Below are 19,076 nucleotides of genomic sequence, written 5' to 3'. Positions count from 1 at the left end.
GATTTTATTCTTCAGAGGAAAAGAGATAATGGGGAAAACAGTGCCACATGTTATTAATGATCTGATTAATGTTGAGTGATTTCTCTTTTCTCTTGGAGGAGGGACTGAAAACAACGGTGATTGTCGGAATGTCTGTCTTTGATTTCTTTATTGTCGTTCTCAACTTTGGTGATGGGTGCTTTCTCTAATATTTAATAATCAATCTTTTTCTTCTGTCTCTTGCATTCAGCCATTCTCTTTCCTATTCTGTCTGATCCACATCATTTCACATCAGTTTGTCATCTGCCATCCGAGCACCAGTCAAGTTCTGGTACAGTAACTGTTTCAAGATCTACATTTCATGTGCAATTCATGTTGTGAGTGTTATGAAAGGAATGTTGCTAAATATAGCAGGTAACCGTGTTAGCCTATGGGTTGTGGACATATTCTGATCATTGCGATTACTAAAATAATTGCAAAGAAATTCATTTATTCATACTTGTTATTATTCACGTGTGACCGTTGGCATTTATTTCATGGCTTCACTCTGTAGACCTGTGGCTTTGGATATTCTAATAACCATGGACATTAAAAACAATAAAAATCACCTCGAAGGGGAGGATATGTCTCTTTGGAAATTCTGCAGTAGCACTTTGTGTGTGTGTGTGTGTGTGTGTGTGTGTGTGTGTGTGTGCGCGTGTGTGCGTGTGTGCACGCGTGGATCTCTGGATGTCCTCACTGCGTGCGTTTATGTTTCCTGAAGAAGTTTGATTGAAATGGAAGAATATGAGGAGAAATGGAAGAACAAAACATTGGTGGATTTCAAGATCGTGTTATTCTCTGTTTTAATGGACTCAAACTATTTGTTGAAAAGACCTACATTATGTTTTGTTGTTTCATCCTTTGAAAGAGTCATAGGAAGATGAAAAATTTTAAAAACATGCCAACTAAACAAACAATATTTGTCTTATGGTATGATTTGGGACTGCATTGTCTCAAAATGAATCAAATGCTTTCTACGTACCTTAAGTAAATGAACATTGGAAAACAAATTTGGACCATTTGTTTTCCCAGCTGAATTTCTCTTACGTTGTAATTGAACATTTTACAAGTGTAAAGCAGGCCAAATCGTTAGAATTACTATCTTAAAATATTCATTAACATTTGGAATTTTTCTTGCACATAGATGTATTGTGAACATGGTAAGTTGTTCAACCCGCCTTGATACTGACTTGTAAATATTGGAGGAGCATGAAATTCTTGAGAGTTCTGATGATCTGATTTAGTTAATTCATTACGATTTTCCCTTTATGTTAGACCAGCCATGACTAATGGGGGCTCATAATTGAGAAACATTTACCAAAATGATAAGACACATGGGTATGTTGATCCAAAGTCCCATTTTTAAGGTAACTATTTACTGACCAAACCTCGGGCTCTTGGGTTACAAATAAGATCATTATAATTGTTATGTTTGTTACATGTGCTCATTTTTATTTTTCGAAGTTATCAAGACATTATTGTAACTTAAGGAAGTTCGAAAAATATGGTGGTGGAGGGGAAGACGGCCAGAGCCACCCTTATTCCTGTTGCTCTGTTCTCTTTGCTTTGTTAAACACTTCAAGGTGTCGGCCGTTATTTGGCGTTCTCTGGGCATCTGTATAAATGTTTTCAGCCTGGTAGCATTTAAGGGATGATGTCTCCATCAGGACCACCTTAAGACGTTTGGTGCCTGCCAGTGGCACCAAACATCTCTCTTTCACACTGAGGTTTCGGGAGCCCGAAGCTTCTTAGGTGAGGTGGCTATTTTGGTCTGGTTTCCAGAAGACTGTCTAAGTGGCAGCCCCATTGGGAGTGTCTACAAAGTGTTGATTAATGATGACGATAAAGTTTCCAGGTGGATTTGTTCCTGTTGACCAAGACGCCATGAAGTTTCATTTCTCTTTCCCTCCCACCTCAGTTGGAAACAGATGGTGAACCAAAATATTTTGCTTCTAATTAAAGATTTCAGTGGGGATCTAGGTCAGTGGGAAGCATTTGCAGCTTTTATCTCTGTGAGGGAAACTTTTCTTGCTTATCGTAGCACCCTAAGTATTATTAATTTGTTGTTTGTCTCAGCGGCTCTTTGACAAGCAGTAAGTAGCACACTTTGAAACTTCCCTGCTTTTGCTTCCCTGGCTTACCCATCCACCCTGGTTATTTGACATCAGTGATCTGGGTCTGGCAGACACTGAGCGTTTGATTTTCAGTACCGACAGCGAGAACCCGAAAGCCGGGTGCAAGGAAGGTGTTGCCTCAATGGTGCCTGTGTTTGGACGGTGGGCTTCAGACTATCACATTACTCAGAAAAGGATACATGTTGGAGGTTCCCGAGAGTCACTCTAGAAAACTTCTTTATCATTCTGCTAGGCGTTTAGAACAAACTCACTTCTACTTTCCATAACCGTGCTTTTCTCTAGTGCAGGATCCCTGTCTTGCATGTGTGTTTAATTACGAGGCAAAGTCATCACTGTCACCACCTCCCATGTTCTGCAGGCCCCTTCCCATACTCCTGAAGACTGCTTCATGCAGTATCTGGCACACTTCAGAATTTGTGAGGTGTAATTGAATGACTATTATTGGAATCATTATTAGAATGTTCTTAGCTTGGCTTTAAAATTTGGGGCCGGGTGGGAAGAAGGTAAACAGAAAGAGCACTAAACCAGTGAAAAATTAACTTCACTTATTTCGAAATAATTCTCATCAGTTGAGCTTTTGGTGTGAAGAGATTTTATATTGATGAAAAATTTCAAATTTACGAAGAGTAGGCAATAATGTAATAAACTTCTGTGTCACCATCACCAAGGTTCTATAATATCAAATTATGTTTCTCCATTTACTAACTCACTCCCACTCCCTGCTCTGAATGATTTTGGAAGCAGATTCCAGACATCATATCTTTACTAGTACTTCAGGATAAATCTCTAAAAGATAAGGATGCTTTAAAAAAAGACTTGATGGAAACATTTTCTCTCTAGCAATACATTTTCATGTAACTTGCATGTAACTTTTGAAGAGCATTTTTTTTTCCTCTGCATCTTCTTGAATGTGAATTGAGGATGTTAGTTATAAAACCATGTTTCCACTGTTGCCTTTTCCACAAAGTTAATTCACGAATGACTTTCTAGATAGAAAAAAATCATTTGACCCATCCTGACCAGTGGAGAAGGCCTGGAAATTTCAATCCTTAACTGCTTCAGAATTGTTTTCTTTGGGCAAGTCATTCATTGTGTTTCCAAAGTTGGACACATGCCTGTCTTCGCTGCCCCCGGAGGGAGTCTCACTCGGGGTGTATATAAATAAGACTGAAATCCAAATGCCTTGTCTATACACCAGCTCACTTGCAAATGAACTGTGAACAACTGTCCCAGTGTCCCCATGTGGTTAAAAAAATAAGTTTGCCTGGGCACAGCTTTCTTCTGTCACTGTAAATCCTTCCTTGCCTTTCTTGTCACTTTTCTTCTCCAATCACCTTTGTATATTGGAAATTATGTTTAAAGGCCTTTTGGGTCTGATAGGTTTTCTTGCAAACCCAGCGTTAAAGAGCGTAATGGATGAGATAAGCAGAAGTGAAGATGTGACTTTTTTGTTTCCATTGATCATAAGATACCCGTGGGATATTATTAGTATATTCAATGAAAATTAAAGTTTGGTTTTGGGTGTAAACCTTTTAAGAAGTATAGAAATTTTACACCTCCCTTCAGTAGCAAATCATCACTATTCTCAGGAATAGATGACAATACATCAGTGGAAAGCTAATTATGTCTATTTACTATTGAAAAGACATTTTCTCTTCTCCTCTTTTTTTTTTTTGTTTTGGTCCCAGGCACATAGACTGGATCATTCTGCTCATTACCTGCGCCTGAAATTTCTAATAGAAAACAAAATGCAACACTACGTGCCAAAGCCCGAGGAGGACATTTATGAGCTGGTAATGTTTATGTCTGTTGTCCAAGTACATTCTGTAGGAGATTATTTTTAAATTATATGTGTGCTTATGCTAATTGTGGTTGGTGGAGTGGAACAGATTCTAAAATAAATGAGCCTCATTCAGCGCTCTTAAGTTTGTGGAGATGGCCTTACATATCACAATATTTTTGCAGAGTGAAAATGCCACCTTAGTTTATGCAGGGAACGATGCTGTGCTATCATGAAAAATTGAAATCCAGAACTGACTCTCAGATAGAATTTTAGTTATTATGCCTAGCTTTCCTTGTAGCTTTGACAGTCTTATGTTTTAAATGGGTGACTCAAAGGTGAGCTGGCTGTTGTCAGATAAAAAGTACTAACTCCAATTTTGTATGACTTCTCCCTGCATGTTGAAATTGATGGGTCAAATCCTGTTGGGTGAAAAAGCTGCCGTCTAATTATGTGTCCTGGCCTTTTGGAATTGTATTTATTTTATAGATTCTTGGGCACACTTATGTGGGTTTGAGTTTCATTATGGGACTTGGGTTCTGAACTGTATCTGGATTTTTATATTGACTCTGTTGCTTACTAATTATGTGGTCTTGGCAAAAAAAAAAAATGAGGTGATAATACTTTCTAGGATTTCGCAAAGATTAGAGATAACGGTTCACATAGTAGATGCTCAATAAATGGTTGTCATGGTAACATGGCAAAATAATGACAAGTTCCTTTTTTGTTAGCCAAAGGGTGCTTTTTTCAGTTCCAGGAAAGAAACATTTTGGGAGCAAGGCCCCCTCTCTTGGAGTTTGTTCTTCTTTCTCTGCACTTAGTCATTCCTCTGGGGGCCACCGAGCTTCTTGCCATGGATCTGTGAACGATAACAGTATGACTTCAGACAGGCTTTCACCACAGAAAACAGAACTGAAAATTGAAACCCGAATAGTCTCTTTTTGAAAAGGGGAAGCATGATTTAAAATTTAGTATATTTAGTAGGGAATTTTGTTTCTAATCAATTTTTTTTGAGGTTTACTTTCTCTGCAATAAAGCATCAATTTTGAGCACACAATTTCATGAGTTTTGGCAAATGTATACAGACAGTTGTGTTTCCAGCATTACAGTCATAATTTAGAACTGCGGTCCCCAAACGTTTTGGCATCAGGGACAACTGTTTCGTGGAAGACAGTTTTTCCACAGACCGGGGGGCGGGGGATGGTTTTGGGGTGATTCAAGCGCATTACTTTCATTGTGCATTTTATTATTATTACATTGTAGTGTAGAATGAAATAATTATACAACTCACCATAATGCAGCATCAGTGGGAGCCCTGAGCTTGTTTTCCTGCAACTAGATGGTCCCATCTGGGGGTGACGGGAGACAGTGACACCTGAAGTGTGTTGCTTATGTCCAGTCTACTCCATAAGATGCAGCTTGATTGTCACTCACTGATAGGGGGTTTTTTTTTTTTTTTTTTTTTTTTTTTTTTTTTTTTTGCGGTACACGGGCCTCTCACTGTTGTGGCCTCTCCCGTTGCGGAGCACAGGCTCCAGACGCGCAGGCTCAGCGGCCATGGCTCACGGGCCCAGCCGCTCTGCGGCATGTGGGATCCTCACGGACCGGGGCACGAACCCGTGTCCCCTGCATCGGCAGGCGGACTCTCAACCACTGCGCCACCAGGGAAGCCCCTCCATTTTATTTTTGATGGACTAGGGAAGCTCACAAATGTTTGAAGTCCTGTCCTGAAAAATGACTCCTTCATAGATGACTGTCCCAAAACATTTTATTCTCTGCTACTGTTTTGTCAAGTATTCTTGAGTAGTAAAGTCAATAGTTATTAGCGAAAGTGTGTACTACATTTTAAAGATCTTTTTGGAGGGTCTCGTGCATTTATTTGGTGGGGCTGGGGATTCTTTTGCTTATGAAAGACCATGAATAGTTAGTTTTCTACTTATCTGCTTTGCTAATATAAGTAATACCCGTTTGGCTACTTTTTCATGATCAGTTGGTTATTGGGTCCAATCTGTAGAATGATAATGAATATGGAGGCACTGGGTTTTTTGAAAACCCATATTAAATATGTTTTTCTTAAAGTGACAGGTGGGAATAAAGAGTTTGCAGAAACACTGACTGATTGATTCATTCATTCATCCCACAAATATTTATTTAGTGTTTATTGTGTTCCTGGCACCATGCTAGCTGTTCTAGGCACTGAGATACACAGAAAAATCTCTACTCTTCATGGAAAATACATTCAAGTTTGTGGATACAGATATAAAAACATGTAAATATTTTTAACAAAGACAAGTAAATGTGTAATATTTCCCGGGATGTTAAGAGCGGGGAAAGAAAAAGTTAGGACAAACAGATAGAGAAAGATAGGCATCTAAAAGCGATCGCGCTGCTCCTTTAGGTGTGATGTTTGAACAGCGTGGTGAGTGAGGTGAGAAGGTGAGTCATAGAGGTATTTTGGAGGAAAGTGTTCTAGGCTCAGGAGACAAAGCTGGGTAAGGCCTGGCAAGGGGAGGGGGGTGATAGTAGAGGTAGTTTACTCATGTTTGAGGAGGATCAGTGAGGAGGGTAAGTGAGGGAGTGGTGGGGAGAGGGAAGGTGGGATGGGGAGGGGTTTGGATGCACAAGGAGGGAGGATGCAGAAGAGTGACCAGGAGGGCTTGTAGGGCCCAGGTGAGAAGGGAAATCCCCAGAGAGGAAGGGCATTATTTGACTCCTGTCTTAATAGGCTTGCTGTGGCTACTGTGTGGCCTATGAACCTTAGGGCCTTAGGGAAAGAGCTGGGAGAGCAGGCAGGAGGCTAGTGAGCTGTCGTTCAGGCCATGGGTGATGGTCGCTTGGACCAGGCACGCCAAGGAGACCTGGTAGGAAATGAATGTGATTTCGTGATAATTCAAGTGCCAGGGTAATCAGATTGTTTCTTAACGTCTGATGGTGTTTAATCTGCTTTTTGAAAAGAGGGAAAACATGCAGCATCACTGATTTAATAAAAATAAAGGGGGGCTTCCCTGGTGGCGCAGTGGTTAAGAATACACCTGCCAATGCAGGGGACACGGGTTCAAGCCCTGGTCCGGGAAAGATCCCACATGCCGCGGAGCAGCTAAGCCCGGGCACCACAACTACTGAGCCTGCGCTCTAGAGCCCGCGAGCCACGACTACTGAGCCCCCCACGCGCCTAGAGCCTGTGCTCTGCAACAGGGGAAGCCACCGCAACGAGAAGCCCGCACACCACAGCAAAGAGTAGCCCCCGCTCGCCGCAACTAGAGAAAGCCTGTGTGCAGCAATGAAGACCCAACACAGCTATAAATAAATAAATAAATTTAATAAGTAAATGGAATGTGTGTGATACTTCTTTGCTAAAGATACATTTAAAACTACGAAATTTCGAAATTTCTGGTTTCAGATATTATGACTGCATCAGAAATATAAAGTGCAGCTCCTTCTTGAAATTTTACAGGTTTTAGAGATTTTTACCAAACCCAATTTTAGTCCAGCCAGCCTAAGGACAGTGGTCAAGGGCCCTGTCTATATTATACTAAGTTATTGTCTGAAACTGGTAAAAAAACACAAAGACTTTCACACCAATTACAAAGAAGAGAGGAAGTAATATTATAAAAGAATAGCAAAAATTATTTACAAAGCTAAATTCCCACGGGATCTATGGACAACCATTTGGAATTTTCCAGAGATGATTAGAACAAGCGGTGATATACTGCCACCTAGGGGGAGAGTTTGCCTCTCAAGGAAATTGAAAAAATAAAACTAAGGTTCAAAATAAGTCGAAGTGAATACATTTCATAACATTTTATTGAGCATTCCATGACATTACAAAATAATCATAAAATTGATTATATTTGGTATGTATAGTTTTGGTGACTGTAATTTTCTGAACTAAAGATCAGTAGATCTAATAGAACTGATTTCTTCTAACTTCAGAATGCATTGGTTTGAAACTTTTTCTGAAGTATAGAAAGAAAACCACATGAAGTTATGCCCTCAACATGAAGTTACGCATTTGGAGGAAGTTGCATTAAATTAGGGAGTTCTAGAGGATCTAGGCCGTTGGGTCAATGTTCCCAGCCCCTGCCCCACCCCTTGGCTTTCTAGTAATACAGCAGCCTGTTTTCCAGACTCCTGAATCCTAAACATTCTGCTCACTTATCCCACCTGTCAACTGCCCTAAGAAAGTGAAGAGAAAGAAACCTGCATTTTTTTCATACTTGTCTGAACAAAATTATTTCTGGACAAATGACTGAGATGGGGGCAAGTTTCAATAATCACCGAGACTTCTCTTTAACGCTAAAGGACAGTTTTCTGTTATTGACTTTGGCTCAAAATAGATTTTCGTTTTGAAATTAAATGACAAATTTTAAGTTCTATATGAGCGTTTGACACGTCAATATGTTTTGGAATTTCTATCATAAAGTTTGGAAGTGGCCTTTGGCTTACTTACTGAAGAAGTAAGGTTTGGTACCCTTTACTGTGGTACCCCTGAGTCCCACCAGGAAACAGTCTGGGAGGCATTATAGTGTAATGGGGAGAACTTCAGGGCTGGAGCAAGTGAGACCTGGGTTCAAATCCCAGCTCTGCCCAGGCTGGCCTTTTGACCTTAGGAAAGGTAGCCTTTTTCTCATCATTTGTAAAATGGGGATCACATTTGTCTCAGAGAGAGCGTGTGAGAGGCAAGAACACATGGTGAAACCTTCATAAGTTACCGTCCATGATGATGCTAGGTCCAGACATCTAAGCATGAAGTATAACTTAAATTAATTGAAATAAAGTTTCTCTGTGAAGTGTTTCTCTTATTTTTTTTTCCATGTTTTCTTGGGTTTCTGAGAGAGGTGATTAATTTATGTACTTCAATTTTTGCAGTAATTTGGTATAATCTAATGGCTAAAAGAGAATACTGTCATTTATATAATCTGTCGTCTGTTTTAATGCTATAATTTTTCTCTGCATATTTGTACTCTTGTGGACTTTTTGAGCCAAAATGGTATATGAACAGAAGAGAATGGAAGCACAGAGATTTCTCCTATTTCTATGGATCCCATATCAAGATCTTTCTCACCTCTTTTTGATGTTAATAATTTTTTCCCCAGTACTGAAGATTTTCGATTACCTTAGCATTATTTTTCAGATGTATGATAGATAATAGGGTGGGAAAAGACATACAGAGTGATGTCAAGGAATTATTTAGAAACTGGAACTAGAGCTAAATCTGGGAATGTGAGTTATAAGTTTCCACTTTGAGTCTTAATGGGGTCAGTTCAAGAAAGATACTAGGATGTGATGGAATTTGATTTCAAATTCTGAAAAAATAGATTTACAAATTGATGACTATTTCTAAGTTATTTTTAATGAAGTCTTAATTAGGCTTCTCTTTGTCATTTTCAGCTGTACAAAGAAATTGAAATTTGTCCAAAAGTCACTCAGAACATCCAGATTGAGAAGTCAGATACAGCCGGTGATAATTATGGTATGTTTCCTTTTCTTTGATCTTTGGTGTTCTTCACTTTAAAACAATTCCTGTGTAAACATGCACTTATTTACAATTCAATAAAATGCCTTTGGGGCCTATTTAAAACAGATAGCCCATCTGGCTTCTGTGCTCTGCCAAGCAGCCAAAGTAAGGGGAAAAAGATATTTACCCTGGGTATGACGAAGGTTTTAGCTTTACATTTCTTAACTTTAATCATCGGGGTTCGCCCGTCATAGAAAAGAAATGGATCCATTGGGAGGAGATTATTTTATCTTATGATATACCCTAGTAATGAAGAAATGATCCTTTCGCACCTCTATCCCCCAAATATATGTATTATGCTCCTTTCCCTCACAAATGATGTTAAAGGAACTTGTTTTGGTGGGAGTTGGGGTCCCCAAGACCACCTCTGGGTTTTTTGGTTCACTAAGAGGACCCGCTGGACTCAGCTTAATCATGACCACAGTTTATTACAGCAAAACTATACAAAAGAGCATCAGTAAAAGGGAGAGGCACGTGGGGTGAAGAGCGCAGAAACCCGGTACAAGCTTGCAGGGTCCTCCCCAGTCACACAGAAGTCCATAATTCCCCCAGCAACAAGCTGTGACGATGCGTGTGAACTGTTGTCTGGTAGGAAGTTTGTTAGTGACTCAGTGCCCAGGAATTTTATTGAGAGGCTGGTCAGGGAGGCACCCTCTGCCCAGCATAGACCAAAATTCCAGCCTCCCAGGAGGAAAGCAGGTGTTCGGCGCAAACCACATTGTTTGTACAGATTTTAGACACAATGAGCTACATTAGGGTGTTGGGAACCCTCCCAAAATCCAAGTTCCCAGATGCCAGCCAGGATCCAAACTGAGAAGCAGGCCTTTCAGAGAATAGCAGTCAGGCTTGCTATGTTAAGGCTTTCCTGTTGTCTACCTTCTGGTGTAGTTAAGTATGTAATCCTTTCCATAGATTTAAGACTAGTCGTTTTAGCATTACACTTTATGACTTGGATAGTAGTGAAGTTGGTGCTTGAGTGAAATACATAGGGAAACCCATATGCTATATCAGGGCTAGATCAGTCAGGAGGGCGAGGTTAGCTGAGACAATGACAGTCACCAAAGCCCAGCGGCTCCAAACAGTGAAATTCTTTCTCCTGTTCACCATGCATCCTCTGTGGGTTGGCTGGGACCCTTTCTGTATGTTATCCTCCCTCTAGGACCCAGGCCTGCGGCACCTGCCACCTGGGACATTGTCTGTCTCTTGGCAAAGGAGAAAGAGGGAAGGTGGTGATTTGGGTGCTGGCTCACTCCCAATTCACTTGTCAAAGCACGTGACTGGAGGGGGGGATGGGTAGGTAGGCAGAAGAGTAGTCCTACTATGTACTGGAAAAGAGGAGAACTAGAAGATCTGGTGGAAAGATATAAAGGTCACTGCATATGCTTGCTTACTGCGTATTTCTCTCTGAATTAACTTATTAGGCTTTTTCACATTTGAAAGCCTTCAAACCCTTTACCGGGCAGCAGCATCTTCATTATTCCTGCCGAAGCCTCTCCCGCAGGCAGCCAGTCCACCTCTCAGAGCACTCACTGGCGTGCTTTGGCCTAATGAAGAGAACCGAATTTCCAACCCCTGGCCACTTGCGTTACACCCTCACGCTGTTTACCTCTTGACCTTAAAACTAAAGACAGCATTAAAGCCAGAGGATGTTTTTGACGGCAAGGGATACATGTGTCTGAGGGCTTCTTATGCAGCAGAAGCATGATCTCAGTAATTAAAGCAGTAATTGGTAGCAGTGCTACAAATAAGCATCTGGGTCCTCCAAACTGAATTTTACCATATCCCTTACTCTTTTGTCTTTGGTTTAGTTACTTTCTCTTGCGTAAGGGGAAAATGTAGCAAGAAGCAAGAGAGGGCTGAATTTCACAGCTCTTGGAGTCAAATGCCAAGGTGGACTGGTTTTGGGGACTTCCCTGGCAGTCTAGTGGTTAAGACTGCGCTTCCACTGCAGGGGGCGTGGGTTCCATCCCTGGTTGGGGAACTAAGGTCCCGTGTGCCGTGCAGCGCAGCCAAAGAAAAAAAGAAGATGGTTTGGTTTGGTTTGGGGACTCAGAAATAGAAACTGGGCATAGAACCGCTATATTTTTTTAAATTAAAGTGGCTGAAGTACTCACAGAACCTGTTTAGATTTCCATGCTGAAGCTGTTACAGGGCATCAGACATCAACCCAGAGGGTACTGTTGGCTGTGCTTCTCACATGACCTGACATAAAGAAGCAGGGGTTTGGGGGTTTTGTTTGCATTTCTGATCTGTCATGGAGCACCCCTGCTTTTGTAAACTACAAAATCCCTTGCTTAGCGGTTGTGGCGGTGTCAGACGATGAGGTTCGCAGTGCTTAGTCTTGCTTTCTGTCCTTACATCGCTGTCAGTTACAGCCTATCTGTAGTGGTTCCTGGACTTCACCTTGGAAGGCCACCATGCATGGCTAATAACCTTAGGTAAAATCCTTTATTCTCAGTGCCCAGTTCGATGTTGGCAGAAGGCGTTCCCACAAGTAGCTTAAGAGTCCCCGAGTCCTAAGAAGACCTGGTTGTCTCTGACCTCAGAATCTACCAAGGATTCTAAATTCAGCCCACCTCTCTCTGACATTAGCACCTAAGTGCAGCTTCCCGCTATACATCAATTTCAGTATATGTAAGTTACTAGCACACATCAGCACACATACAAGATCTAACTCTAAACCAGATGCTGCTTTCTATTGTAGGACGCTTTAGGGAGGAAATCATGACTTAATAATTCCACTGACTAAACAAGTGGAAAGATTTAACACTTGCCTAATTTCTCTCTCTTGCCCCTCCCTCTACCTCAGCCCTCAGGACTCTCTCAGACTTGTTGTTGAAGTTAGTTCAAATAGTTTTGTAATAGACTAAGCATGATCCCCTAGGCCGCCTTGAAGTGGATGAATGCATCATTTCAGCAACTGAGTATTCCTTCTTCTCTGGGGACTGCTTAGACTATTAGACTTTTGGTCTTGTGTCCCCTCTATGTCAGAGGTGTCTGCACTTTTCTCACTTTCTCTCTTTCACTGTGTCCTGGACTCTGGTTCTGAGTACTTCTATTTTGTTTACTTTGTTGTCCTGAATTTTCTTTGGTCATGAATTTCAGTATGAGGAAACTTCTGGTTATTTAACATATGAGTCTGTCTTCTTCGTTTCTTCACTCAGTTTTAATCACTTCATTCTCAAGGTCATATGCCATTCACGGTGCCTCCTGGTCTTTGTAATTCTAAGCCTTCTGATGGGTATCGGATATATTGGGTTTATATTGAATAACTCTCTGTCTTCTGTTGGCAGTCATTTTGGACCGCATTACATTTGTCTGCTGGGAATTAGATTGTTGCTGTCCTATTTAAAAGAAAAAAAATATTCTGACTTGTGCGGCTGACATCAAAAAGTCTACAAATAACAAATTTTGGCAAGGATGTGGAGAAAAGGGAACCTTTTTACACCGTTGGTGGGAATGTAAATCAGTGCAGCCTCTATGGAAAACAGTATAGAGGGTCCTTAAAAAACTAAAAATAGAACTACCATATGATCCAGCAATCCCACTCCTGGATATATATCCGGAAGAAACGAAAACGAATTCAAAAAGATACATGCACCCCAAAGTTCGTAGCAGCACTATTTACAATAGCCGGCACGTGGATTCAGTGGAATATCATTCAGCCAAAGAAAAGAATGGAATATTGCCATTGGTAGCCATATGGATGTGCCCAGAGAATATTATTTCACAGCTTTAGTGAAATAAGTCAGACAGAGAAAGACGAATACTGTATGATATCACTTACATATGGAATCTAAAAAATAATACAAATGAGTACATATTTGTTACTGTAGGAGATGGTTATAATCCCCACCTTCCCTCCATTGTGCAAATTATTGGCATCTTGAAATGGAGGCTGCTCCTTGGGACTCTTGACATCCTTCGTAGTAAGGAAGGAAGGTAGCACATGAATACCCATCTCCACTGACTTTGGTTTAAGGTGACTTGCGGTAGGCTGTCAACACATCACCTCTCCTGACAATGTGTTCGTTTTATTTTTAATAGAATAAAATTTGAATTAAAAAATTTGGTCTCAGAACTTTATAAAATGGTAGCATTTTAGAAAGGAAATGCCTGGATTTTAATGAATTCTCTTCATCCTCTCCCTGTTGTAGTCCTTGATTCTTATCTATTCTAACAGATAAAAGAAAAAGAAAATCTCCACTGCGATGCACATAAATACACCTGCGTTAAGGCTAATGTCATTGAAGTGGCTCGTGTCTAAAATTATTTTTATTTCAGTGGGACTTCTTGAAGAGTAATCTGAAAGTTAGAAGTTGCTGTAAGAATGGAATTTAAAATAAGAGAATAAAGTAAAGACTTTGGAAAGTCCTCAGGGGGTGGGCTTGTATAGTTCCCTATCCGAGGGAGTTTCGGTACCCTAGTGGGTGACGGCATCTGACAATTTTGCCTACGTGTGGGTATCTATTTCCTGGTCCTGTGAATGATACAAAAAAACATGTGTTCATTATGACATGAACTGAGAAGTCTCAGTGAGTCCCTGGGCCCCAGTCTTTTAATTAATTATTCTATTTTGTCGTTAGTTGCCTGTTTGTTTTTTTAAACCACTGTTTTTCTTCCTTTGCCTAAGCCTTATTTTTCTCCCAGAGCTGAAATCATTTGTGTCATATCTTTACAACTGTATTAATTTCCATTGCCCTTTTAAGATTATCTACCAAAGTATTTTATCCTGAGGGAAAGTCGGCGTTGGTTGTGGACATTCCACTGATTGATCAGAAAGAGTTTTACGCGAGACTGTCTAGAAACAGACGCGACCAAGTCTTGTAGCCATAGGATTGGGAGCACTTAGAACCTCAGGGCCTTGTTCTGCCTTATTTTCCGAAGGATGTAGCAAAACCCAAGATTAATTAACGAATGGGCTTTGAGCTCTGGAAGCCGAGACAGGTATAAGATAATCTTATGATCAGACACTAGGAGAATGTGCAGTCCATCAGTTTCAATATGAAGAAGGATTTCTAAAGTTTGTTGCTACTTCTCCCTGTTTGCAGAACTTTACTACTTAAAGCAGTGTCCACACAGCAATATATATGGATGAACACACAGCGTACGGTTGTTCTGTTGTGACATGTCCTAGGACATAGATTTGCTGAAAAAAGTCAAGGGGACCCAGATGAGATAAGCTGATTGTTTCTGTTTTGTGCTATGGAGGGAGCTGTGAAAAAAAAAAGGCAAAACTATGGCATTTATTAGCAAGCAGGGTAAACCAAAATCATTTTCTTCCGTTTGAGTTGGTAGGTAGGTTGTCTGAAGATAGATGTACCTGGTAATATTAATTTTTACAGTGACTTCTCTTAGAGTGATCTAAACATACATTTTTCTGCTTTGTGAAACAATACGAACAAGGAAAAACTATAACCCCAGGCAATGAACATACCTAGTTCACAGCAGATTCTTCTTATTGTTCGCTCAACGCTCAGAGGGTGTGAGCCTTACCTGGCTGTCCCTGTGTTTCCTAGGCTTTTCACTTTCTTCTGTGGAAGAAGATGGTGTTCGAAGGCTCTACGTGAATAGCGTAAAGGAAACTGGCTTAGCTTCCAAGAAAGGTAAGTTATCAAGTGTCTTGTCTTGACTTGTTTGTCTTCAGTTCCCTTTTGGGTTTCTCTAGTTGGTGGATGAGAAGGATATGCCCAAAGGGTTCACCCCTGAAGAGTATTTAAATGTTGTCTCATCGAAAACTCTTCCAGGGAATACGAGTATTATTTCCATCAGCTCAACTGTGCAAGGAATGTTGCCTTCTTGGATTTTAAATGGGATTTTGAGCCCATCTCCATGGGGTTGATGGGAAATTCCCTTCTACTCAGAAGTGGTGGTCCTTCCCTACCATCTGGGATGGAATGGAGGTCCCAGGGATCTTCTTGAAGCAGATTATTCGGGAAGACCCCTCTGTGCTTTGGTCTGCCCTGGTTGAAGCTGACATTGGCCCTTGCCTGAGCTGGCAAAGCTCCATCATGTTCTGTTGCTGCCATTCATAGAGGAATCTTTGTAGAAGTTGAGAACCTAGGGGTTCAGGATCCTGACTTCCTGCCCTCCTCAGAGAGCTCTTCTCTGCTACACCCTGCCTGCGGCCCTAGAAGGGCTCATAGTGTTGTCTGTCTAGGCTACTTGTGGAACCCCAGCTCTCCATACTTTTTCTACTCTGAGAGAATCATTTCAACCTAGAGTTTTTGCTTCCTACGTTAGTTTCCTAGGGCTGCAGTAGCAAATTGCCACAAACTGGGTGATTCAAATCAATAGAATGTATTCTCACACAGAGGCCTTTCAAACTTCCGGCCTCCTGATGTATTCTCATCAGGAGGCCGGAAGTTTGAAATCAAGGTATTGGCAGGGTTGTTTCTTTCTGGAGCCTCTGCAGGAAGAATCTGTTTCATGGTTCTTTCTAGATTCTGCTGGCTGCTAGTAGCCCGTGGCGTCCTTGGCTTGTAGCAGCATCACTCTGATTTCTGCCTCTGTCCTCACATGGCCCTCTTTCCCATGTGTCTCCCCATCTTTACACGGCCTTCTTACAAGAACACCAGTCATTGGCTTTAGGACCCACCCTACTCTGGTATGACTTCTTCCTGACTTAATTACATCTGCAAAGACCCTCTCTCCAAATAACGTCACGTTCTGGGTGGACATGACTTTTGGGGGGAACCTGGGCAGGTAGGTAGGGCTTAAAATCCACCTTCATTTCATTCTTTTTGCTATGGAATTTTTAGCTTCATCCAGGCAGTGGCAAAATAATGCCCATTGAATATGAAAGTCCAACATGTCTTGGTCAGTTACACTTGGATGTGATACCTGTATCTGTTCTGCTAGAGGACACTGGAGCAGCTGGGAGAGGATGGAATGCCTGCCTACCTTTCCCACCTCCTCCCATGTTCTGGGGCAGCTTAGTTCTGCGTGTTCATGGCTTACAAGCTCCCTGTGCAGCGTACTTTGCCCTGTGCTGTCAGCACCGGAGAAGTGCTACCCGCAGACTTGGCTCTGCACAGAGATGGCAAAGGTGTGCCCAATCGGCAACAAAGTCCAAGTAATTTATCCACTGCTAACAGCCATGGACAAGGATTTTCCTTCACTTTCCTTCCATATTTTCGAGGCCAAAGGCAGTCCATAGGCCAGAGTTTGACGCATTCAAAGCGTATCTCAGCTAAGAGCAGAGGTGACGGGGTTTAGTCCCCTTTAAACCCCAATCTGATTTTTATCTCTTTCAGCACGAATGTGCCGGTTGGCGTGCGGGGGTGGGGAAATACGCTGCCCTGGTTTTTAGTCACATCCTGTTTTAGTCCTTTGAATCCAGGAACACTGGTGTTAGATAAAAACAAACGGTCGTCTGCTGCAACTCCCTTGCCCCATATGACACTGTTCTCTGCGGATGCAAGAGCGATGCCCGTTTGTCCACCTGGGTGGCAAACTATTCCCAGTATCCCACCTGCAGAGGGCTGTGTCGGGAGAGATACTTGATGTTAAACGTAACCGCTATGTGAAGACCTCCCGATAACAGAGAGTTCCCTGTGGACCATACGGCCTCTTTGTGGGCATCTCTGATTATAAAACATCCTTCTCCCTCAGCTTCCGTTCACTGTTTGCCTCCTCGTTTATAGCCAGCCATTGGTGTTCATGATGTGCTTCATGTTAAAACTGCTAAGTCTTTTCCACATTTGACACTTCCAGATCTTTCAACAAGTCATTAGAATGTAGAATACAACTCTGGTCATTGCCCTCTGGACACTATCCAAATGCTAGTTCTGCTAGAGGACGGTCCAGATTTTAGTGTTTCTGAAAATGACCAAGGGGCGTCTGGTGGCACGCAGCCTAATTAGATCTGAATATTCTGTTTGCATTAATTGAACCTACACTTGATTTATTTTTCTTAGCCACCTTGGGCTTTTGTCCTGTGATGGGCTGATGGGTAATCCCCATATTCCTGCTTTCTCTTGCCTACCTCTTGCTCTGTGCTGGATCTCATGTTGGCTGTACTTGTAGAACTGACTTTTGGAACCAAACTGTGTTTACGCTTATCTGTGTTCATCTTGGGCCTGTATGGCGCATTGTTCTCCTCTTGGAATCATCTGAGGTTGGGATCAGGCATCTTCTTTGCTGTCATCTAAGTGTCTTCCAGATGGCTCCACAGGAAACAGAGAAAGCTCTGTGCTGTACTTTTCTAGACAGGTAGATTAGATGCTTCACAACTTTTACCGTGGGTGGTGGGGATCATTTTTGAGTAGGCTCAAAAATTCCAAAAAAAAGTTTTCCTCTTTGTTCTACCAAATATTAATAATGAGAGTTAATGTCTTGAATATCTTCCACATGCCAAGTGCTGTGCAAAGAGTTTTATATGGATTATTTTGTTGAATCTCATTTAATCCATGCCCCTCTTTACGTATGAGGAAACTGAGGCTGGGAGAGATTCAGTAACGTGCCCACAGGCACAGAGCTGTTACACAGTGGGGTTGTGACAGAAGGACCCCAACGAGGTACTTCATTGCCCACCACTGCTGGGCCCCCTGCTCTCACTTATTAATACTGAGACTAGCTCACTCAGGTAGGCCCTGTATTAGTTTCCTAGGGTTGCCATAACAAACTACCACAAATTGGGTGGCTTAAGAAACAGAACTGGATAAAACTAAAAGCTGGTTCTTTGAGAAGATAAACAGAATTGATTAGCCAGACTCATCAAGAAAAAAAGGGAGAAGACTCAGATCAATAGAATTAGAAATGAAAAAGAAGTAACAACTGACACTGCAGAAATACAAAGGATCATGGGAGACTGTTAGAAGCAACTATATGCCAGTAAAATGGACAACCTGGAGGAAATGGACAAATTCTTAGAAAAGCACAACCTTCCAAGAATGAACCAGGAAGAAATAGAAAATATAAACAGACCAGTCACAAGCACTGAAATTGAGACTGTGATTAAAAATCTTCCAACAAACAAAAGCCCAGGACCAGATGGCTTCACAGGTGAATTCTGTCAAACATTTAGAGAAGAGCGAACACTTATCCTTCTCAAACTCTTCCAAAATATATCAGAGGGAGGAACACTCCCCAACTCATTCTACGAGGCCATCATCACCCTGATACCAAAACCAGACAAAGATGTCACAAAGAAAGAAAACCACAGGCCAATATCACTGATGAACATAGATGCAAAAATCCTCAACAAAATACTAGCAAACAGAATCCAACAGCACATTAAAAGGATCATACACCATGATCAAGTGGGGTTTATCCCAGGAATGCAAGGATTCTTCAATATAGGCAAATCAGTCAATGTGATACACCATATTAATAAACTGAAGGAGAAAAACCATACGATCGCCTCAATAGATTCAGACAAAGCTTTTGACAAAATTCAACACCCAATTATGATAAAAACTCTCCAGAAAGTAGCCATAGAGGGAACTTTCCTCAACATAATAAAGGCTGTACATGGCAAACCCACAGCCAACATCATTCTCAATGGTGAAAAACTGAAACCATTTCCTCTAAGATCAGGAAGAAGACAAGGTTATCTACTCTCACCACTGTTATTCAACATAGTTTTGGAAGTTTTAGCCACAGCAATCAGAGAAGAAAA

General features: G+C 41.4%; 1 protein-coding gene across 2 annotated transcripts in view; it reads left to right on the top strand.

Moving 5' to 3' along the window:
- TIAM1 (TIAM Rac1 associated GEF 1) overlaps nt 1–19,076 on the top strand; it is a 206,116-nt gene that overhangs the window by 125,633 nt on the left and 61,407 nt on the right. For both annotated transcript variants that reach the window (XM_024758201.1, XM_024758200.1), the window contains 3 exons: nt 3,845–3,949; nt 9,328–9,409; nt 14,974–15,060. In XM_024758201.1, the coding sequence (XP_024613969.1) occupies nt 3,845–3,949; nt 9,328–9,409; nt 14,974–15,060 (274 nt within the window). The remainder of the gene's footprint in view (nt 1–3,844; nt 3,950–9,327; nt 9,410–14,973; nt 15,061–19,076) is intronic.

Source organism: Neophocaena asiaeorientalis, unplaced genomic scaffold, assembly GCF_003031525.2.
Source record: "Neophocaena asiaeorientalis asiaeorientalis breed wild unplaced genomic scaffold, Neophocaena_asiaeorientalis_V1.1 scaffold45, whole genome shotgun sequence".
Lineage (NCBI taxonomy): Eukaryota > Metazoa > Chordata > Mammalia > Artiodactyla > Phocoenidae > Neophocaena > Neophocaena asiaeorientalis.
This window is presented reverse-complemented; position numbering and strand designations above follow the sequence as displayed.